At 45.2% G+C, this 24695-nt stretch overlaps 1 protein-coding gene across 1 annotated transcript in view; it reads left to right on the top strand.

Annotated features, from left to right (window-relative positions):
- Positions 1–24695, top strand: part of NUP153 (nucleoporin 153) — an 87455-nt gene that overhangs the window by 23898 nt on the left and 38862 nt on the right. Inside the window, exons 2-9 of the mRNA XM_040432715.1 lie at positions 6487–6715; positions 8089–8337; positions 8436–8575; positions 9753–9878; positions 14576–14692; positions 16023–16064; positions 21740–21793; positions 23777–23929. Of these exons, the coding sequence (XP_040288649.1) occupies positions 6487–6715; positions 8089–8337; positions 8436–8575; positions 9753–9878; positions 14576–14692; positions 16023–16064; positions 21740–21793; positions 23777–23929 (1110 nt within the window). The remainder of the gene's footprint in view (positions 1–6486; positions 6716–8088; positions 8338–8435; positions 8576–9752; positions 9879–14575; positions 14693–16022; positions 16065–21739; positions 21794–23776; positions 23930–24695) is intronic.

Here is a 24695-nt window from a genome sequence, read left to right on the forward strand (position 1 = left end):
ACTTGGTGGTAGAACGGAGACTCTAGATGCAGGAACAATGCTGCGCGCCCCCCCCCCCCCCACTCCTAGAGGCTAATTAGCATATTATGTAAGTTAGATTTCTGGCATAACGGGGGCATAGATAAAAGTAGGATTAGACTAGTTAGGTTTAGCTGACATTAGCACATCGCTAATGTCAGCTAGCTTAATAGGGTTAAATCTGGTGACTGAAACCCTTTAAGAGCTCATTTGTATTCCCTCCCAGAATTCTAGAGGAGCACTCCCTGGCTTATAAGACTTCTCATGCCGCTTATAGTATTCCCTGAATCATAGGTTAGGCTGAGTTCACATAAGCCTCAGTTATAGGAGCAGGAGAACAGAAAGGACGGATTCGGCACATAACGGAGCCCACAGGCCCCATAGCCTATATTGGGGTCAGTTAGGTTTCGGCTCAGAGGAAGATTTTTGAAGCGGAGATAAAACTCCTGTGTGTAGCAGACCCCATTATAGTCTGAGGTCCATAGGCTCCGTTTGGCTCAGTTATGTGCCGAATCCGTCCTTTCTGTTCTCTGCTCAGCGCTCCAGACTAAAAAAAATTACCTAGGAGCCATTGGCTCCTAAACTGAAAAATTTAGGAGCCAAATAAAATTTTTAGTTGCCAAATTTAAATACATATAAAATTATAATATAAAAAATTGCCTCATTCACACGTCAGTGATTTCCATCAGTGATTGTAAGCCAAAAACCAGGAGCCTCCACAGACATAATGGGAAGATCTGCACCTGTTCTGTGTTTAGAGCCGCACCTGGTTTTGGCTCCAATAACTGATGGAAATCACTGAACGAACACTCATGTGTGAATAAGGCCTTACTGTGTGCAGTGTCCCGCATCTCTCTCCTCCTCATTCTATTTGGTCCTCTTACAGCTGAACTTAAAAACTCGACCTTTCATCATCACTGATAAAAACTATTTGCATAGTTCAAAATTTAGGGTTTATTGGTCCCAATAAACAAACTAAGAAGACAGGTTGGCATTAGCAGGAGGTGCTTCAAACCCACATGCAGTTGTGCATATATATAGGGGAGCAAATCCTGCACTTGTGGCCCGTTGCTAATGGCAATCCCCAGCAAAATGCATACAATGGAGGATGCCCGCGGCGAACCACAAGTACCACAATAGACATCCTACACAAGGTAACAAGTGCGGATGTCATAATTAATATAACAAAACAATAACAAACACAGGTGCACTCTGCAGAATCACTAAATCCTCAAACTGATTTTAAAATTGAGAGATTAGTCAACATGTCCTACGGTGTAGAACATGTCTAAGCCCGGACACCACGACAAGGTTTCTCAAGTAGCCCGGGACCCTACACTCTCCTACCTGAGCCGTATGGGTGATACCAGGAGCCAGTGGGCAAATTACAGGAGCATAAGGCCGACTCACAAACAACTCACCAGTTACCTCCAGCATGTGGCCATGCTTGCAATGGGAGGAGTCTGTGAGTCCCACTCAAGACTGGCTGATATGTCCCAGGCCTCACAGGTGCACCCTGGCCAGCCTGTGTAATGAGACATCCTCTCTCTTTTAGATCCAAACCAGCATGTAACTCGGGGCTCAGGAGTAAATGGCTCCAGTGAAGGGCGTCCTGAGCTCATTTGGATTAGACCCTCCACTGTAGAAATCTGACTTGATTGCGCACTATTCTGTTTTGGGCAGACAAACCTTCCTTCACACTGGATTGAGTTCTACTTTTCAGTACCATCCTGGGGTTATATATAATTTATTGATCAACTTTTATTAAAGCAGTTCTCTGGGCTTTTCATATCGATGGCCTATCATGCCCGCTGCTGCTATGTCTATGGCAAAGCAGCAGCAGCGCTCCTGAAGAGATACGGGAGGTGGCACTTGCACACTGCGCACGCCGTCTCCTCATACAGCTGATCAGCGGGGGTGTCGGTGTCGGGTATCAGACCCCTGCCGGTCTGATATTGATGACCTATCCTGAAGATAGGTCAATATTCAAAGGCCAGAGAACCCCTTTAACTCTTTCTTTGGGGAATAAAAAAAACCAAAAAACTTTCCACACCTATCTGAACTACCAGCACCAATGAGGGTCCCATAGCATTGTATTGATTTATGATACTATGTAACCCTTACAGTTCTGCAATGTATTAGATGACACTGACATAACGCTGTCAGTATTATCCAATACATTCCAGAACTGTAAGGGTTACATAGCATCATAAATCAATACAATGCTATGTGACCCCGGAAGTGCTGGAAGGTCAGACCGGGTGTTCTCTCTGACACGCGCTGCGAATTCAATGTGTCGGACTAGGGTTGTTTCGATACCACCATGTTTCGATTCGGTTTCGATACCATAAAAAAGTATTGCGATCAGGGTGGATTTGAATTAAATCAAACTGATTTAAATCACTAGTCAGTAAGGCTTGATTTAAATCATAGTTTACTACATAAAGACTAATTCTTGCTGGTATAATTTATAATATGCAAGTAGATTTTTGGAATAACAACTTTTCATATTAGTTTGATTAGGTTGATTCTGTATTCATAGGTTTGTAGAAGTTAGGATTGAGGTATTTTTCTCAACTCTGTTCATGTTATAACATTTTTGCTGTGAAGAAGAGGCATGTGATCTCTGCTGAGTCAAATTCAGTTTTGAGACCTGCAAAAGTAAGGGCTCTTTCACACTTGCGTTATTGTCTTCCGGCATAGAGTTCCGTCGTCGGGACTCTATGCCGGAAAAATACTGATCAGGATTATCCTAATGCATTCTGAATGGAGAGTAATCCGTTCAGGATGCATCAGGATGTCTTCAGTTCCGGTACGGAACGTTTTTTTGCCGGAGAAAATACCGCAGCATGCTGCGCTTTTTGCTCCGGCCAAAAATCCTGAAGACTTGCCGCAAGGCCGGATCCGGGATCAATGCCCATTGAAAGGCATTGATCCGGATCCGGCCTTAAGCTAAACGTCGTTTCGGCGCATTGCCGGACCCGACGTTTAGCTTTTTCTGAATAGTTACCATGGCTGCCGGGACGCTAAAGTCCTGACAGCCATGGTAAGTGTAGCGGGGAGCAGGGGAGCAGCATACTTACCGTCCGTGCGGCTCCCCGGGCGCTCCAGAGTGACGTCAGGGCGCCCCAAGCTCATGGATCATGTGATCACATGGATCACGTCATCCATGCGCATGGGGCGCTCTGACGTCATTCTGGAGCGCCCGGGGAGCCGCACGGACTGTAAGTATACCGCTCCCCCGCTCCCCGCTCCTACTATGGCAACCAGGACTTTAATAGCGTCCTGGGTGCCATAGTAACACTGAAAGCATTTGGAAGACGGTTCCGTTTTCAAATGCTTTCAGTACACTTGCGTTGTTACGGATCCGGCAGGCACCTCCGGCAACGGAAGTGCATGCCGGATCCCAACAACGCAAGTGTGAAAGAGGCCTAAACCAAGCATCTGTGATAATATCTTGTAGGCAGAGAAACTGCCCAATAATCTCACAAAAACCTCTAGAAGAGCATGACATTGTGGATGGATTAATGGAATTTATTTACCCAAAAAATTAAACATATACAGCCTTAAGCCTTATGCACACGACCGTATGTGTTTTGCGGTCCGCAAAAAAAACAGATGACGTTCCGTATGGCATCCGTTTTTTTTTGCGATCCATTGTAATAATGCCTATCCTTGTCCGCAAACTAGAAAAAAATAGGACCTGCACTATTTTTTTTTTTTGCGGAGCAACGGAACGGAACGGACACTGAAACAAAATATGGTCGTGTGCATGAGGCCTAATTCTACATAATTAAAAAACTAATCTTTATTTTATGATGGAATAACCTTTGGATGGTAATATATTTTCCTCCAAAAAGCATTAGATAGATAGATAGAGATTTTTAAATAAAAAAAAATCATTTTTTTTCAAAAACATTGATTTTTATCCACCCTGATTGCGATACTCTATACCACATGAAAGAAATAAAAGCCGCATGCATTCTGCATTTTATGGAACGTCCGGCTCATAATCTAACAGTCCGATCCTATTTTTTGTGTGGACAAGGTGACTAAAAAAATTGTGAATCGCTCAGTTTTTATATTTTTTCCGCTGTTCTGGCGCACTGACTGGGAGCTGCGATCAGTGGCAGTTAAGCCCTCAGGTGCCGCACCTGAGAAGTTAACTGCGGCTGATCGCAGCGCCCTGTCATAGAGGCAGGGTGCCGGCTATGTGATTCTGCCACCTCCTGTATTTGTATTAGAAGTTAACTTTCATTGGTGGCGCAGTGCGCCCGCCCGCCCCTCCTCCTCCCGTCTCTCCTCATTGGCAGCAGCGGCACAGGGGGGAGGGAGAGACTGCTTCCTTCTCCCCTGTGCTACCTAGGGAACTTGGAGCGCGCTGACAGCAGCGCACTCCAAGTTATGTGATACTAGACTGCGCAGCCCAGTATCGAAAAAATTGTAATCCCAGTATCGTATAGAAAAAGTATTGATTGGGTATCAAAATTTCGATATCCGAAATAACCCTACGTGGGACTTGCTCGTGTGTAAGGGACCTAAAAGGGGATATATAATGAAGGGAAGGTAACCCATTGTTTTCTTATGTGTCCAACCATTTGTCTGTGTATACAGGACCTTCTTCCTCTCTTGTCTTTGGTTCAGCCCTTCTGTGTTCCCTGGGGTGCCTTATGGTCCCTGCTTCACTGCATGATCTTCGGTGAGGGCCTGTCTCCTGTGATCCTGCTTGCGTGTTGTCTGCACTGAAGGTAGAAATCGTCAGAGCAGCGTGGTCTCCACAAGGAGGCAAGGAAGTATGCCGTGAAGGGAGGAAGCCGGGGGAGGGGGAACAGCACAGGGGCCTCCTGATAATGTACCAGCTATGGTATGCAGTTAGACTACCCAGTTTACTATGTGGATGCCGAAGTGTTTAGGAAGGCAGAGTATTGTACTTGTGTACTCACAAGCTTGCCATCCTTGCCAGTGGCATGCCTAGGGTGTTTGACACTCGGGGCGGGTCCTTTCTCTTTTTCGCCCTATAAGATGCACTGCCCATAAGATGCACTGCCCATAAGATGCACTGCCCATAAGATGCACTGCCCATAAGATGCACTGCCCATAAGATGCACTGCCCATAAGATGCACCTAGGTTTTTGTGGAGGAAAATAAGAAAAAAAATTTTTTTAACCAAAAGCTGTGCTTTTGGTGGGTTTGGAACTAATGGTGGTCTGTGGATGGCACTATTACTGGGGATCTGTGAAGGACACTGTTTGTAGGTGCAGAAGTTGGCACCAGAACTACACAGCACTGACCACTTAAAGGAGTTATCCCATGACTAATGTAAAAAAACGAAAATCAGACACCATATAGCAGTGGTCCAAATGGCGACCAAAATGGTTGCCAATGTGACCAGGAATTTGCAGATGGTGATAAGACTTAAGTGGCGTACTAAGGGGGGGACGCGGGCGTGGTGGGTGTTCCGCCCAAGGTGCAGGCTCTCTGGGGGGTGCCAGAAGTAGCGCCCGGGGAGCCGCACGGACGGTAAGTATACTGCTCCCCCGCTCCCCACTACACTTTACCATGGCTGCCAGGACTTTAGCGTCTTGGCAGCCATGGTAACCATTCAGAAAAAGCTAAACGTCGGATCCGGCAACGCGCCGAAACGACGTTTAGCTTAAGGCCGGATCCGGATTAATGCCTTTCAATGGGCATTAATTCCGGATCCGGCCTTGCGGCAAGTGTTCAGGATTTTTGGCCGGAGCAAAAAACGTTCCGTTCCGGAACTGAAGACATCCTGATGCATCCTGAACGGATTTCTCTCCATTCAGAATGCATTAGGATAAAACTGATCAGGATTCTTCCGGCATAGAGCACCGACGACGGAACTCTATGCCGGAAGAAAAGAACGCAAGTGTGAAAGAGCCCTAAGCACTATCTGAAAGGGCTTCCTTCCCCAGGTTAATACGAAGTACTGATAAAGTGAAATGTCTTGAGGAACCCTTAAAGAAATAGGGTTCTCTTTATGAGAATGAGTCTCCTTAAGGTCTCGGTGCTTTCAACAAGTCTATTTGCAGTTTAATTGATGAGGCTTTCAGAATGTTCCTGACTTGCCAGATCTCTTTTTAAAGAGTTTTCTGCTTAGTCCCCGTCTTCCCTCCCTGTAGATTGTGTGAAACAGTATGGAGGGGCTAGTTGCTTAATGCGCAGTCAAGACCCTTCTTTATTTTGACCCTACAGAGTGAGGGGAGCATTTGGGTAAAACCGGCTTTCCGTAATGTTTTCCACATTTGTATTGCTGTATGCAGCTCTCTTGTCTCCTAAGCCAGCGCATTGCTTCTCATGGCATTGTGAGAGGATTTAGATCTCAAGGAGAGAACAAGTAGGCGGTTTATGGGGAAAGATTAAAGTTGACAGTTCTATAGGTTACCTTCATGACTGTGTTTATTGTTTCCACATAATTTAGATGTTCCCCCTTTCCATCCCTCACAGGGTATCATCAGCCGTGTCACCGACACTGTAAAGAGTATTGTTCCAGGCTGGCTGCAGAGATATTTTAACAAAGAGGAAGGGGCGCCTGGCAGATCCGCAAACTTGAATCGCGTTGAAGACCATGTTGATGACAGACAAAATGAAGAACAAAGTCAGATCTATGTCCAGGATGATCTACCTACGGCTGCAGATGGCAGAGTCACTCCAGAGCCTGTTCGGACCCAGGATGGTAGGCTTTGATAACACAGGAACTGTTTGACCATTTATTTTTTATTTTTTTTCCACTTGCATCTTGGCCAAATAAACAATGAAGAACCTCAGGGAAGTATTACGTCTAAAGGGCCCTTTACACTGCTCAGACGGAAACACTCTTTCCCAACAATCGCCTGCTCGTCAGTGGAGGAGACAGGTGCATTTACATGCAGTGATCACCCCCACAGTACATGGAGGAGTGATCACCAATGCCATCGCTCGTCCCTATACAGAATCATTGTTTGCCGGTAGCAGAGGCTCTTTAGATGGCACGATCTGCTGCCAGCAAACAACGATTTAGGGTCCATTCACACGTCAGAATTGTGGAACGGGTGCGGACCCATTCATTCTCTATGGGGCAGGAATGAATGCGGAACAGCACACAGTGTGCTGTCCGCATCCCCATTTCCTTTCCGGAGTGTGCCCCCGATCTTCCTGTCCACGGCTCCGGAAAAAAATAGAACATGTCCTATTCTTGTCCGCAAATGCAGACAAGAATAGGCAGTTCTATTGGGGTGCCGGCCGGGTGTATTGCGGATTCACAATACACTATGGACGTGTGAATGGACCCTAAGGTGACCGTACAAACAATCATATTACCTAAGGCACTAACGTTTTGCTTGTTCATCGGGTAATCTGTGCCACCTTTACACCAGCAGGTAATCTCTAACCAGCGTTCCTATGAAAGCAGAGGTTTTGTGGCCGATGCTCGGCCATTGTAAGGGGGCCTTTAGAAGTGGCTAGGTTTTATGTATGTAAATTGGTACCAGTTTGAAAGGGTGCCGCCACACGATGAAGTTGTAATATGGTTGAAAACTGCATGAGGCTCACTACATGCAGTCACTTCATCAACAAGCATTTATTCACAAAGCGGTTGTTGGACCCTCACTGATCTGATATTGATGACCTATCCTTTATTTATTATATTAAAGTCCCAGAAAACACCTTTAATATCTTATGCCATACTTATATTCCATGCTGGGAATTGGCAATTAAGATGTGCAAAACCATTTATAAATGTAATAAAGAAAAAAAATTTAAACCATGAATAACTTCTAGTGCGAGGAATTGTACTTGGTGAAGAAATGGGGCCAGGATGCTGTGAGTAATATTCTGCTGGGAAATAGTGCGTCCTGGCATTCATGTATATCACATACCAAAAAACATTTTTACAGACCAAGTGCACTCCTTCGAGTTGTTGACCAATTCCCCAATTCTCAGTCCTATCCATGCCTTGACAGGTGGCACAAGACACAAGAGAGACCTGATTAATATTAGGTTTTAATGGTATGGCTGACCTTTTTTAGATGAGCCATGTTGTTTCTCATGCCATAATTCTAACCTTTGCAGATCAGTCCTCAAGTCGGTTGACGTTAAATCTGCCCGATGTATTAACCCGGCCATCACTACACAGAGCTAACCTAAACTTCAACATCTTGGATTCTCCAGCACTTAATTGCCAACCCTCTACTTCTTCTAACTACCCTATTGGCACTTCAAATTTTTCACTGGTGAAGGAAATTAAGGACTCTACCTCTCAACACGACGACGATAACATTTCCACGACCAGTGGTTTTTCCTCACGGGCATCTGATAAAGGTAAGATTGGCTTTGGGTTGGTTTGGTCGTCTTGTTTTTAATGGGTTGGGTACAGTGTTTGTTAAACTATGAATTTAAACATTTTTGTTTCTTGCTAGATATTATTGTCACAAAAAGTCTGAATGCACCCCCACTTTGGTCTCCTGAAGCTGATCGTTCACATAATCTTTCACAAAACTCTTCTATGAACTCTAGGAGGCCCACATTTAACCTTTCTACATTTGGCACCCTATCTCCGGTAAGCTGTTCTATATAATGCACTGACATGCTTTATTTTTTTTTTTATATAATACCTGTATTTCCCCAATGGGGTTGGTGTGCCGCTCTGCAAAGCTTTAAAGAAAACATCTGGAACGATTCTCATTTCAGTCACGGTTCATATGCTGGAATACAGTTGCTTGCACTGCCATTTATATTTGGTGATTTGCTCAGTTACTCAACTTTCATGGAGTGGTTTTGCATTAAATTTTTTGTTCTGAAAATTACTAATGGTGACAGACACCACTCATTGCCAGACCTCTGAATAGTTAGATTGATGTGATGGGTCCTTTTCAGTAGTTATAGAAAAGCCAAGTCTACTCGCTTAATAAAGGGTTGGTTGTTCCATGATTAATGTAATAAATGTAAACCGGAGATCATAAAGTACTACGGGCCTTTTCTAAGAACCAGCCCTGTACCTGACATGGGCCCCAAGCTCTCCCTATTTATTACGTCAGTTGGTGTTCTAGATTTATTTCACACTGGCAGCTCAGGGGGCCTGTCCTTTCTGCTGCAGCTTTCCTTATCACAGCTCAGGTTTATGTCCTTTCTGCTGCAGCTTTCCTTATCACAGCTCAGGGTTATGTCCTTTCTGCTGCAGCTTTCCTTATCACAGCTCAGGGTTATGTCCTTTCTGCTGCAGCTTTCCTTATCACAGCTCATGGTTATGTCCTTTCTGCTGCAGCTTTCCTTATCACAGCTCATGGTTATGTCCTTTCTGCTGCAGCTTTCCTTATGACAGCTCAGGGTTATGTCCTTTCTGCTGCAGCTTTCCTTATCACAGCTCATGGTTATGTCCTTTCTGCTGCAGCTTTCCTTATCACAGCTCAGGGTTATATCCTTTTTGCTACAGCTCTCTCCCTGTAACTGCAGCTGAAGGATGGTACTGAGCATGTACGTCCACTTCAGTGAGGTGGACAGAGAAATTAGAAAGAGCAAACAGCAGGCAGCACTATACATATACATTTTATTGAATAACTCAATGGCTATGCTAAATGTTTAATTGCATGCAATTACCAAAGTATTCAGATACAGGTGCTGGTTTGAAAACTGTAAAATATTTTTCGTGGTGTAACCCCTCTAAACATGTGGTCTAAAAGTGTGGGGGGGGGGGGGGGGAAACACAAATTGATGTAGCTTTTCTAATTTGTGTGCAGTCTCTTGGAAACTCATCAGTCTTAAAGTCCAGTCACCTTGGGGATTCGCCTTTCTATCCTGGGAAGACGACTTACGGAGGTGCAGCAGCTGGACGGACATCAAGAATCCGCAGCACTCCATATCAGGTAAATGTGCAGATGTTTTTCTACACTAGTGCAAAGGGTTGTGGATAACTGTGCCCGATCCTTGATTATGATTATTTTTTATCAGGACTGTGGAGGCAGTCAGTTTTCTGTGGTCAGTAGAAATTTCTCAACTCTAGCTTCAAATTAAAAATATTAATAGTGTATAATTCATAACTGCAGACAGAGGTCGCAATAACGCCTGTACAAGCGTCATAGACGCCTAGTTCAGGCAATTTTACACTTTGAAAAAAGGCTAATGCGTATGAATACGCATTAAGGCTTTTCATATAGCGCACTGCAGTCTGTGAATCTCATGGGCAGCACAGCAATACTGCCGTTACCCAAAAACATCCAATAGCTAAGCTCCTTACTGGCAGGTGTAGGGACGGCAGCAAGTAAGGAGCTTGTTATTAGGGAGGGAGGCTGCTCATTGGCCAATTTCGGCGCGCTGCTTCTCCAGAGTCCCTGACTGTGCAGGCTAACTAGTGACTGGCCGAGGAAAGATCCATGAAGACTGAAGAGCAGCCCATGAGGAGGCCAACAGATGTCTGGGGACAAGCTGATAAGGAGCTGTGGACGGACAGCAGAGCACTGATCTTTGCTCTGCACCGGGGTAATGGGATCACTTAGAGTGCAGCGTGGCTGCGGAGCCAGCTGCCGACATCAGAGGTGAGGAGGTGACTGAAGACAAGAGGTCATCATACCTCTAGGAATCTTGACACCCGGAATGTAGAGTACGACGCTAAACTCTCCTGTGTTCTCGCTGTGTTAGGTGCTCAGTCAGAGCCTGCTGGTGCAGTAATCAGTGAGTCTGAGCACTGAGCATCTGAGTCAGAGGACTCACTGATCACTGCACCAAGTAGGCTCCAGCTCAGGTGCTCAGCAAGAGCCTGTGGATTAACTGATCACTGCACCAGCACGTTCTGGCTAAGTGCAAGCTCTGGCTCAGTTGCTCAGCCAGGGCCTGCTGGTGCAGTAATCAGTGAGTGTATTTGACTCCTATCAGTCTATATCATGTTATTGCAGTGCTCTGTGTATCCTGTATTTTTTTTTTGCCCCATCAGCATCATCCCAACAAAGATATTTCTGCGCTGCTCGGACATCTTATATGTGGGCACTGGATCTACACAGCTGGACATTGTGGGGATAATCATGGTGCTGGGCCAATGTAATACTGGAGATGCAGAGCGCTGAGAATTTGCCTTTTTTGCTGCGTTGTATTTTTAAATATGATGGATAAAACACACGTTTTTAAATTGCACAAAAGTCAGAAATTTTAAATTGTCTAAATTTGCTATTTATGTATAGAAGACAATTCTAGAGTAGACTGGTAATGGTTTCCTGCATAAATAGCAGCCTCTTAATGTTATATAGACCCATGTATTATATATATTGATTACTTCAACTTTCGTACTCCTCTTCGGCTGAAAATACTCCTCAAAAACAGTAAGAGGAGTATTTTTACTCTTTCGGAAGAAATGTAGTGCAACCTCTGACTGCAGATCTTTTATATTAACTGGCATAGGAATTTAGAAAAGTTTACAGGTTTTTAATCTAAATTGTTTTGTAATGTTCTATCAAGCTAAGGCCTATATTTATCAAAAAAAGGTGATAACTAGGATGCTAAGCAGCAGTAGAAAATCCATCACCTCTCCTTTTGTTCTCTTTTTCCTTAAGCCTGTATTACACAGGCAGATCAGCAAACGATTGTCGGGAGGGAAGCTTTCCTCTCCCGGCAATCGCTTGCTAGCTAGCGTAGGAGACTGCTGCTCTATTGCAGGCAGCAATCTCCTCCACGGCATGGAGAGGAGCTATTGCCATGCCATCACTCGTCCCCATACTGACTAGTTGTTTATTCGCTGCAGATCGCTATTAAACAGCAGGATCTGCCGCCGGCAACCGCTGATTTTTAAGCATACACTTAGTGCGAACTTTTGCTAGCGATTATTGGCCAGTGTAATACAGCCTTTAGACTAAACATGGCCGTACACACGTGTCGGCTCCATGCTTGTTTGGTTGACGTCTCTTTTCTGGGAGAAGGGAGAAAACTGCTGCCAGGCTCTTAAAAATGGGCCCACTCCTTGTCTTCAGCCGATGGGAAAGAGTCAGAAGGCCACTGGACACACTAAAAATGGCGGGTTTGGTCAATACACATCTAATGTGAATGTAATTTATGAGTTGGAAGTTTGGCTTGCCAGCTCCACCATCCTGTTTTTTAGCACATTTAAACCCCTACTGATGTCTATAGCCTTCTATCCATTTTTATTTTCTTTCTCTGGTCTAACATTAAATAGAAAGAAGCATTTGTGAAGAGGAAGAAAATACAGAATCCCATTAAATATATTGGTTTTCATTTCACTTAAAGGGGTTCTCTGGGAATTAGGAAAATGAAAATACTTAAATATTACTTTATGATAAATATATTCCTAAATACTTTTCATTAGTTATAATGACTCGTCTTGTCTGGGAGCAATCATTCGGAAAAATAAAATGGCCGCTGTCCTATTACACACAAAATCTGTCCTAATCACACAGGAGGACAAGTTACTTCAAAGCAGTGAGCCAAAGAGCTGCCTCATCTTCTATGATTCTGAATACAGTGTAATATGATCTTATAATCTGTATTCAGGATCATAACCCCTGACACGTAGGAGAGGAGGACGAGGCAGCTCATTACCTCAGTGCTCGGAAGTTACTTGTCCTCCTGTATAATTAGGACAGGTTTTGCGTGTATTAATAGGACGACGGCCATTTTGTTTCTCCTAATGATTGCTCCCTAAACCAAATGAGCCATTATAAATAATGAAAGGTATTGGGGAATATATGTACAATAAAGTAATAAGTATTGGCTTATCCTCAATATAGGCTGTCCCTGTCTGATTAGCTGTTCTGCAGTGGCACCAGAACTACGTACCTCCTTCCACTCTGTAATAGATGTAGCTGGTTACTGTAGTGCTGCTCCCACTGAGATGAACGTGAGGTAACCAGCTCCTGCCATTGCACAGTGGACGGAGCTGTTTAGTCCCAGAGCCACTGCACTCCCATTGACAGTGGAGCGGGTGTCTGTGACAGTGATGGCCTATCCTGCTCTCCCTTTATTGCGTCCAGTTCAGTGACCGTATCGAGGTGGACACTCATGCGCAGTTGTGATGCTGTGCTCAGGACCTGCCAGATCTTGTGCTGGATACAGAGGGATCTCTGGTCTAGTGAAAATGCTGCCTCTGCTGAGCAAGCACAATAGCAGTCTACACTGCTAAGAAGCGGAGAAGGAACTGAATCGGCTCTGGTGTAGTTTGGTTATCAGCTTGGCAGATATGCTATTAGTGCTGCACGTGGCTTAGAGGGACAAGAGCAGGACCCGGCTATGAATGCAGAGAGTTGAAGTGTCAGTGTAGCACTGCATCTTGCCCACAGTCCAGGCGTGGAGTTGGCAAACTGCCTTGTGGATTAGGAAAAAAAAAGTGTTAAAAATATTTTTTTTATGCCTCTTGCAGCCTAACGCAGCTCATAGGGTAACGCTATTAAAAGTGCACGCGTTTAGTCCTGGTGTAGAATGCTGTAGTGGACGCCTTCCAGCTGCTGCGCTCTAACATGTGTTTATGGTTTGTTTTCCCCGTCCCTTGGTCAGGCTTGCTGCGCTTGCTTAGCGGAGCACCTGTTGTCTGCTTGTAGCATGTATTCCAGTCAGTTTGTGGTTTGGCACCAATATAATTTTTTTCTAGTAATGGTAATTGTGTGAAGCTGAAATCTTGTATGTTATTGATATTGTATGTTATCTAATTTGCATATCTTCAGCTGACACATGCACGCACATTACATTAAATTACACTCTTGTGGCACAAACTGTAGTTTCGGTTTAATGTTAACCCCTTTGTGACTGTCTCAGGGTGTCTGTGCATGCACGTTTTTCTCCATTCAAATTTGTGGGTGTTCTTAAAGAGGCTCTGTCATCAGGATCAACCCTATTCCACCAGACATACTGGCTGGTAGGGCTCTTCATGCTGATATGTTAAACAGCTGCAGAGAAATATTGTGAATAAATCAGTAATATGTAGATTAGCTTTCTGAGCAGATCGCAGTGTGGTGAAGCTATAGTACATAGTGATATATTTACATGCTCGCACACAGCTCTTGGACAGGGCTCTGTCTGCAGCATGTCTCTCCCAGTCATTCAAGGGGAGGGGGCGTTATGAGGCAGCGCTCAAAGAATTCAGTCCCACCTCCTGGTGCTCAAATGTCTTATTTGCATATGAATACAAATTTTTATATCTCAGCAGCTGTTTATCGTACAAAGGTATTTTAATCAGCATGATGATCCCTACCAGACAGTATATCTGGTTTAATAGGGTCGATCCTGGCGACAGAGCCTCTTTGAAGTGCACTTGGCTATTTTTGGAATTCCCATAGAAGTAAATGTAGAGAAACGTCAATGTGTGGGCACCTCTCCATTCCCAGCAACGCAAAACGGGGCCATTCTCAAGATTCTGTGGCCAGAGAGTAGCCGTTTTGAACTCTTAGGGTAGGTTCGAGGAGTTTTTTTCGAGGGGGCATAGAAGAAAGATTCTCCTGCAGGTTAGCACTTGCATAATGCAATCAGTACAATTCAGTACAGCCGAGGTCAGACAGCAACACATATTCGTCCTTTCATGAATATTATTGGTGCTTCAATTCCGCTTTTTTCTTTTGTTTTAATTTAGGCACCCGTAAGAAGACAGGTGAAACCTAAGCCCGCAAATAATCAGTCGTTTGGTGTTACAAGCTCCACTGCCCGGAGAATTCTGCAATCTTTGGAGAAGATGTCAAGTCCTTTGGCGGTAAATTGCTGACTACTATTAAAGGGGTTGTCACCTCAGACATTGGTGACATATATTACTAGATGTGTTACCTAACTCTAGGCTCCCAGAGTGAATGACAGCGCAGCACACATACACAGCGTGCTCTTTATTCACTTCTATGGGAGTTCGGTAAATAGCGGAGCGCTTAGTTATTTTCGGAACTTCCATAGAAATAATTGGAGGGTGGCTGCACATGCTCGGCTATTCTTTCTGCTTCAGGGATCCTGTTCTAGAGACCCGCACTTATCTGACATTGGTGGCATATCCGGCGATATGCCACCAATGTCTGAGGTGACGCAACCCCGTCAATGCTTACTATATGTACATAGTTACATAGTTCATTCTGCAAATACAATATAGGCACTGACAGGAAATCTCTCCGAACTCCATCCTGTGGCTCTCCAGCTGTTAGAAAACAGCTGTTTGCAGCAGCTGTAGAGCCAGACATTGGGGAAAATTTGGGGTTAGCGTTTAAACACTACTAGTAGCCACTCCTTTTAAAGCCTATGGGACTGAATGCGTTTTCAGGGTGCTGTCTCATTCGTTACCCTAAACTTTGACTAGAGCGGCTACATGCATTTTCTTTGGCCATTCCATTCAAAACCTCATTATTTCCAGGACTCTCCTAAAAACTAAGCGGTTTAAAAGGTGGAGGATCATACAGGTCTTTATTGCCAGGTGAAGTTTTTCCTCACATTGCGGCATGATTGTATGTGTGTGTGTGTGTGTGTGTGTGTGTGTGTGGATTGATTTATACGACCGTGCTCTGTCTGGGAAACGCCGTCTGTGTGTTGGACACATCTCCCAGACTTTGCGGCTCCCCCTAACCCGAACTGACTGCATCTTAGTGATTTATGATAGTCTGATGCCAAGTCTCAGCTTTAAAGAGGACCTGCAAACTCTCTTGACATGCCTTTCAGTAAATACTTGAATTCCCAATGTAATTCTGAAGCATCTTTTCTTAGCACTGTGCCATTGGTGTCACCAGTTGGGATTGTCCCTACACAATCTGACACAATGCAATCAGTGCTGCCACTGTCAGACACTGCAAAGACACCTCCAATTGGTAACACTTATCTGGACCTTCGCTGAGAACTGCTAGCAATTTATTGATAACTTCTAGGAGGAATAATAAAGGAATGGCACAACATTTCAGAAATATTACATGAGGAATGCAAGTAGTTACTAAAACTGTCAAGTAAGGAGGGATTACTGGTGGTCTTTAACCTCTGCACCCGTGTTAATACTTGGTGGGTTAAGTTTTGTTCTCCACGTTAAGCTAGTTTATTTTCTTCTTCTTTTATTACAGGACGCCAAAAGAATACCATCAGCCTCCTCTACTTCAGCATTGGTGAGTGGTTTGATATTTTGACTTTCGTTGCTTAAGTCCCTTTTACACTGCCTAAACATCAGGCAAATCATCGCAAGTGTTTATAGGAAGACTCCTTAGTGATCTGCAAGTGTAAAGGTTCCGCCAATTACCCGATAAACGAGCAAAAGGCCATGGAGGAGATCACTGTATGTAAATGTATCGGTCTCCTCCACTGATGAGCAGGCTTTTTTCCTGACAATTGTTTTCTCAGTTGAGCAGTGTAATGGGGCCGTCAGTTAACCGGTGCCTTCATAACTCACTCACTCACTCACAAAATCTAAATCTTGGTGTGTTTATGGTTGGTTTATAACTTACATGATATTTGCGTACCTGAAAGGTCAGATCACGTAATCTAAACTATACAGCAAAAAGGCCATCACTTGTTTTGGTAAACTTTCCTTATAAATCTGAAGCTTAAAGGGTTTCTACCACCTCATTTGGACCTAATTAGCTGTCAGACACTAGCGATCTGCTAGTGTCTGCTCTACCTAACCATGCTATTCTAAGACCTTTGTGTGCAGCCGTTACACTAAAAAAACAACTTTTATTGCTATGCAAATGAGCCTCTAGGTGCTATGGGGGCATCTTTTCAGCACCTAAAGGCTCCGTCTACTTACCCTGTATTCCGCCCATCTCTAGATTGCCAGCCTCCATCTCATCCAATCTAGAGATGGGCGGGCTTGACGGACGAGCGGGGTGGAATACAGGGTGAGCCTCTAGGTGCTGAAAAGACGCCCCCATAGCACCTATGGTTAGGTAGAGCAGATCACTAGTGTCTGACAGCTAATTAGGTCCAAATGAGGTGGTAGAAACCCTTTAAAGAGGTTATCCCATCTTAGACAATGGGGGCATATCGCTACCTCTTGGACCCGCACCTACAAGGAGAATGAAGCGGAGAAAGAGAAGGAGGGCGCACTGCGCATGCGCAGCCACCCTCCATTCATTTCTATGTAGCACTGGCTCTGCAATTTCCGTCGGCCCCATAGAAATGAATGGGAGCTGTGGCCGCGCATGCGCGGTGCGCTCCCATTCACTTCGATGGGAGAGGCGTGGAGCTGCGCCTGGTGGTGGACAGACCCCGGGAAACCCGGGGTCCTCCAGCCGCAAATCTCCCTGGCTCCTTTTCTCCTTGTAGGTGCGGGTCCCAGAGGTGGCGATATGCCCCCATTGTCTAAGATGGGATAACCAGTTTAACAGGGGCACAGGTGAGTATGTGACCGGAAGTGTGTGATGCGCGTGTTTTCTTCTCCGCCCCGTGACTTGATTCAGCAGGAAACTATGCACCTGGATTTCTAGCGTGGGGCCTGACCCTCAGCCTAGGCACCCAGTGTTTCTCCATTTCATCGCCTGACTGCTGCACTTGTTTGCTGTGAAGATTGGGCGACGGTCAGGAGTGCTGATGCACCTTGCTTGTATATTGCACTGAAAACTGTGCTGCTTATAACCCTGGGTGGCCATTTCTTCCTCCTGCTGATGTGCACCGTAAACAGTGTACGGATTGAAAGGGAAGATTAAGGTCAGGTATTTTGTGTGACGGGAAATCACAGGTGATTGCTGCCTCCTTGTCGGCAAGCACAGCATGGAGAACTTTTGCATGAATACGAAACCAATGTGCGAATAGTGCTACTGTTGACCCCACCTGTCCCGAGAGTAGATCTTTTAGCATAAATTGGACGGAAGTGGTTTTCCTTTGAAGGTGCTGCTTGAGGAGAAAGCTGCCGTGAACTTCACGGTGACATCTTTTCTTTTTGCTTGTTGGACAGACTGCTGCATATTGCAGCATGAGGTGAAGTTATGCATGGGTTACCCAGTTTGACTCTACTGTATTGAGACTACTTTATGGAGTGAACTCATAATCCTTGGCGCCTCTTGCATGTCTCTCAAGATTGGTGCTGCATATTCCTTCTAGCGCTAGTAAAGGGGGTAGAGGAACATTGGTTGGCTGATGAATAATAACCACAAATCGCTGGATACGGAACAACTGAAGACTAAGGGTACTTTCACACTTGCGTCAGAGGATTCCGGTAGGCAGTTCCATCGCCGGAATTGCCTGCCGGATTCGGCAATCTGGATGCAAACGGATGGCATTTGTCAGACGGATCCGGATGCAGACAAAGGCATTAAAATACTGGATCCGTCTCTCCGGGGTCATTCGGAAAAACGGATCCGGTATTTATATTTTTCACAGATTTAAAGATCTGCACATGCGCGGACCAGAAGAACAAATCTGTCAATGCGGCAATTTTACATTTCGGCACTAATACGTTAAAATGGAAATGAATGCCGGATCCGGCATTCCGGCAAGTGTTCCGGATTTTTGGCCGGATAGAAAACTGCAGCATGCTGCGGTATTTTCTCCGGGGAAAAAACTGAACTGATGCATACTGAATGGAATGCTCTACGGACGGACAGGGATGAAGGGTGGTTTAGGGATCTGGAACAGCTGCAAATGGAAAAAAAAAATCTGTGCAGCTATTCCAGATGTTGTTCTTCCTTATTTTCAGCAGGAAAGGGGTTAAATTGCTGTGGTGTGCACCACAAGTCCCAGCAAGCCAACAAGCGGCACAGAGAAGCACAGAACCTCTCTGCATGCAGTCACCAGCTAGAATGGCTGCATGCAGGGAAGTTCGGCCTCTTCCTGTGCAGCTATAGCGCTGCCATTGGCTGGAGTGGTTTTACAGCCAATAGCAGCACTGGCAGGGGACCCAAAACACTGTCTCCTGCCTCACCTCGGAGGTGACCGGTGCTGACTTGTTCAGCACCTACCACCTCCTGATGCCTCTGACAGCTTCCTGCACTGCAATGTGCTGGTCTCATTGATCGGCTAATCGCAACGCTTGGAGCTGCAAGGGAGGCGGTGCTGCCGTTACCCGGCATAGCGGTCGTGTGCATGAGCCCTTTTTCTGAGCTTGGCACACAAGTTTGTGTTTTAGTAAGGCATGGCGGGACAGTTAATAGGGTTCCTCTAGAGCAGGGATGCCCAACCTGCAGACCTCCAGCTGTTGCAAAACTACTAATTCCCAGCATGCCCTAATAGCTGTAGGCTGTCCAAGCATACTGGGAGTTGTAGTTTTATAACAGCTGGAGGGCCGCAGGTTGGGCATCCCTGCTCTAGAGACATTTGCTTTTTCTTTTGTTTGCACATCTGATATAGGTTAGAGGTGTTGGCCCATCTCAGAGATCTATGGCAATTTGCTAGGATATTCCATCAATGTCGGGTTGCAGGTCCTGCTGTTATCTAGAAAATGGCCCCCCATTCATCGTTATGAGAGTTCTTTGACAAGCTTGTGGGGCTGTTTTCTGAGGTCATATAAGTAATTGAAAATCGTACTGTGTAAGCTCCGCCATCAGTCCATTCACTGCTATGGGACAGCTGGAACTCCCATAATGGTGAACAGAGGGCGGGCTGCTGTGTGCTCATTTCAGGGGGCCCGTTACCTCTGGGACCCACACTTATCTGACATTGGCATTTTCTAGAGATATGCCATCAATGTTCCATATGGGAATACCCCTTTAATGTTGTTATAGTAACGGGATGTTAGGTCTGGGGGATGAGGTTAAAATATTAGTGGTACTAAACTTAATTCAGAATGACCTTCCAGCGGAGGTTTGTCTTAAAGGACACGGAGGATAGGCTTTCCTGCTCGCCGTCAGCATTGCAGCGGTGAGCAGTATAATTACAATTCCTTCATCCTATTCACTTGAATGGGATGGAGGGTGACTGCAACTATTCCTGCGTTTTCTTCAAATTCGGAGAGCTGAACCTCCTTGTTCTGATATTGACGAACTAACCTGAGGCAAGATCATCAATATATGAAACTGGGCAACCCCTTTAACCTTTTTTTCTTCCCCCTTGAGGTACACTATACAATATTTCACACTGAGTTTTGCAGTGTCCATGAAAAGTATAAACCAGGAATACGGACAGATGCTACAGTATAGGCATATTTCTCCCATAGGCTCCATGTTTAAAAAAATTTATTGAAGTATTTTACTGAAGGCCTCTGTGTGCGATAACGCAGCAGACTGCTCAACGCCATATCGGAGAGGAAAACGAAGTATACTTTGGAATTACTACATTACACTTGGGTGAATGCCTGTGGGTACAGATACTTCAAGAGGAGTGTAAAAATTGCCGTAGGCCTCTTGCACACGTTTACGTTCCATTTTTGCGTTCCGTACACAGAACCATTCATTTCAATGGATCTGCAAAAAAACAGAAGGTGCCTTCCGTTTCCGTATTTCCGTTTTGTTCAAAGATAGAACATGTCCTATTATTGTCTGTATAACGGACAAGGCTAGTGCTGTTCTAACAGGGGTGTTCCGTTCTGCAAAAAACTGAGTGCACACAGACGTCATCCTTTTTTGTGCGGACCGCAAAATACTGAAAAAGCCATACGGTCGTGTGAAAGAGGCCTTAGTAGGAATTTACCTGGTTGTCTGGCACTAGTTATTGAAATCAGAACACCCCCCCCGCCTCCTTGGCACTGTGCTCTGTATCGCTCCTGCACTTTTCTGAGAAGGCGGCTTTATTTGGATATCACAGTTTTCACACGTTTGTGAAATCTAATTTGCAAACCTCTATACAGTTGTGATAACCCTGGTCCTGGGACATTAGACCCGCTTCTCTAGTTAAAGGGATTCTGTCACCAGGTTTCACTCCTGTCAGCTAAACATATGCTGATGTTCAGGGCCTCATCAGGATTCCTAATGTGGGCTTCTAAATGTGATCCGTAGCCTTATTTTGCTAAAAAACAGGTTTTACTAACCTGTCACTCAAAGAAATAAGGTACCCAAGGGGATGTCAAGGGATGCAAGGTGCCCGCCGCACCCACCGCCGTTCGTGCCCAGCGCTGCCTTTCCAGACTTCTGCACCGCCTCCTAATCCTCTGTGCCGCCTCTCGCTCTCCTTCCCTCCCCCCTCCTCCTGCTGTAAGATATCGCGTGTGCGCACAGGGCTCTGAGAGGCTGGCGCCAGAGTGCAGGTCATACCTGGGTTGAGCGAAGTGGCAGAGCCCTGTGCGCACGCGCGATATCTTACAGCAGGAGGAGGGAGGGAGAGCGAGAGGCGGCACAGAGGATTAGGAGGCGGTGCAGAAGTCTGGAAAGGCAGCGCTGGGCACGAACGGCGGTGGGTGCGGCCGGCACCTTGCATCCCTTGACATCCCCTTGGGTACCTTTATTTCTTTGAGTGACAGGTTAGTAAAACCTGTTTTTTTTTTTTTTAGCAAAATAAGGCTACGGATCACATTTAGAAGCCCACATTAGGAATCCTGATGAGGCCCTGAACATCAGCATATGTTTAGCTGACAGGGGTGAAACCTGGTGACAGAATCCCTTTAAGAGTGATAATGTGACTAAATATTTCTTATCTGGAAGAGGGTTTCTAATGATATACTTTGACACATAAAGGTTTTTTTCTGGCTTAAAAAAAATGTTTACTCCCCTTTCAAAACCCCAACATGGAACGGTCAGTATGTGAGTGCAGGGGGTTTACTGGTGAATAAGTCGTCTGTATTTGGTTTGACCTCCTAAGCTTGAAATTATTAACTGTAAAGACTTAAATGTAGTCACTCTTTTCTATGTTGTTGAAATGCTACTTTGACTACAGTCCTCGAATGTTAACTTTTTAAAATGATTTGTGTTTTCTGTAGACTCCGGACAGAAGTGTCGTCGATGTTGCAGATGGTTTATCTAAAAGGAAAAGGGTAAGGAATGGAGGTTGATTAAGCTATTTTGAGTCTCTCAGGATGAAGATGAATTGTTGTTTTTTTTGTTTGTTTGTTTTTTTGGTGGTGGTGGGGTGGAGACTAGAGATGAGCGAATTTCCGGTTATGAAATTTGTTCACGCTTTTTTTTTTTTTTTTTTTAACTAGTAAAAGGTGAACTGTGTTATGGATTGCGTTACCACGGACCATAACGCAATTCTATGATGGAATGCCTTTAGAGACATTCCATTATAATAGAAGTCTATGGGCTGCATAACGGATCTGTCCAGTTTCCATTATGCAGGGGAGTCCTCTCCTGCATAACGGAAACAGGACGGATCCGTTTTGCAGCCCATAGACTTCTATTATGACGGAATGCCTCTAAAGGCATTCCGTTATGCATTCCTTCATAGAATTTTGCTGGCTTGTCTATTTCCGTAAGCCCCATAGAAGTGGATGGAGCAGTGGCCACTCCCCTTTGCTTTTTTGTGGTCCTGTAGTACTGAGGTGTTGCTTAATTTGTGCCCTCCCCCCCCCAATCAGCGGCCTAAGCAGCAGCAAAGACATCCTGTGTACTGCTGAAGCCAATCACTGGCCTCAGCGGTGTATGGCCCAAGACAGCTGCTCTTCATCAGAGTCTATGGAGGAGGGAGGGGAGGATCTGCAGTTAGACACACAAGCACTGGTTCCAATAAGTGTTTTAGGCTAGGTCTACACCGCGAATCGTGAATTAAATTGCAACTATTGGAGTGTTCTTCTGAGAGCATTTTGATTGTAGGGCATAACTAGTGTGCCTTTTACCAGGTAGTTCAATATATTGCATAGAGTTTTAGGCTAAATGTGATCAAAGACTAATCCTCAGTTTATTGGCTCTTTACACCAGTGTGGCCCTCTGTTCTGGCTCATAGAGGTGTTCTACATGTGTCCATATATCTGATTACAATAGATTATCCTTTAAAGGGGTTGTCCCATCTAGGACTTTGGGATCATATCACTAGGATATGCCCCGATTATCTGATAGGTGCGGATCCTGCACCTATTCTTAGAACGGAGCCTTCAAAGTGCTGGAGGGTGTGCCGAGCATGTGCAGCTTCTCTCCATTAATTTCTATGGTACTTCCGAAAATCTCCAAGGGCGGGCTTATCTATTTCCGTAAGCCCCGTAGAAGTGGATGGAGCAGTAGCCGCGCTGGTGCAGTGCGCTTCCCATTCATTTCAACGCGACTTACGAAAATAGCCAAGCGCACCTGCGTGGTGTGCCCTCCGGCACCTTGCGGGCTCCGTTCTAAGGATAGGTGCGGGTTCCAGAGGTGGGACCCACACCTGTAGGACATTGGGAGTATGTCATAGTGATTTGACCCCAGTGTCCCAGAAGGGACAACCCCTTTAAAGCTATTGGGGGAGAGTTATCAAAGTGGTGTAAAGTAGAACTGGCTTAGTTGCCCATAGCAACCAATCAGATTCCACTTTTCACAGCTCCTTTGAAAAATAAAAGGTGGAATCTGGTTGCTATGGGCAACTAAGCCAGTTCTACTTTACATTAGTTTTGATAAATCTCCCCCGTTATCTTCACTAATGTTTAGTCCATCTTCTACATATCTTTGGATGAGATACGGTAGTTTGTGTGTATTCAAAATGGAAGAAAGATTTCCAGTTAAAACATTACAGGAGTTGTGAGCTGTCTGAGACGGTGATGATTTGTTGGAGCACATGTGGATGTTCCGGCAGTTGTTTAGGACATGGCTTGTACTTGCAGCTGTCGCTGAGAAAAATCGTCCATTCATGAGGTTTGAGTGGCTGCTCATGTTCTGTAAATGATGCCTATTGTGTCTTCTAGTGAGTATGAAAAATGCAGCTCTCCTGTGTCCATCAGAGGATTGGAGTGGGAATTACTGTTGATCAGACATTGAGCCTTTATACTTAAATGCACTGACTTATGGAAATGACTTATGATCTGTGGTTAATGGTTTTTCACATATTTTAGGTGGAAGTCTCCTACCCTCCAGTCAAGAAGCTTGTGACGCCGAAATCCGTTTCTGTCTCTTCAAATGCATCTTTGTACATCAAACCTTCACTGACGCCATCGTCTGTAACAAATACAAGTTCTCGCCGGACACAAGGAATTGACAAGCACAGGGTGAGTGTTTCGTAAGCTACGATTCATGGTCTGCCGGTGCCCTCTATGTCTAGCTGGAAGTCTGGTTGACTTGCCAAATTATGTTCCTGTAACTTTTAAGGTCCTTAGTTGTTAAACCTCCCGGCCAAGAATAGGTCATCAGTTTTTAAGGCTGGGTTCAGACCTGAGCGTATTCGATATGCGCTTTTTACAGGGGTTTGTATCGGGCGTTTTTAATGGGCGGAAACAAGCAAACGACCATTTAGGCGCGTTCCCGCTGAAGTCTATGGGCGGGAACACGCGACAATACGCCCCAAAGAAGCTCCTGTACTTCTTGAGGCGTAGGGCGTTTTACAGCGCGTTCGTACGCGCTGTAAAACGCTCAGGTGAGAACCATGCCCATAGGGAAACATTGTTTTTTGTCTGAGCGTTTTACAGCGCGTAGGAACGCGCTGTAAAACGCTCAGATCTGAACCCAGCCTGAATCTTGGAAAACCCCTTTAATTAAGCAACCATTCATTCTCCACTTGTAACTCAGAATTTGTGATTCCAAATTATATCGCTCTTCTGTGCTAGAAACGATTCATACTTTTTTTTTTGAATGTATGACTTTTACATTGTGTACCCCTGCTGGCCCATCATGATCTCTGGAGCACTCAACCGCCCTCCTGCTCCTTGTTCCTAGCGGCCCACGCCTACCGGTGTCTCTGCGCCTTCGGGGCATACAGGGCTGGTAGAGTATGCCTCTTCACCCCTGCGTTGCCTCTCCCTGCCCATAGGCTGTGTA

The sequence above is a fragment of the Bufo bufo genome, chromosome 5, assembly GCF_905171765.1.
Source record: "Bufo bufo chromosome 5, aBufBuf1.1, whole genome shotgun sequence".
Lineage (NCBI taxonomy): Eukaryota > Metazoa > Chordata > Amphibia > Anura > Bufonidae > Bufo > Bufo bufo.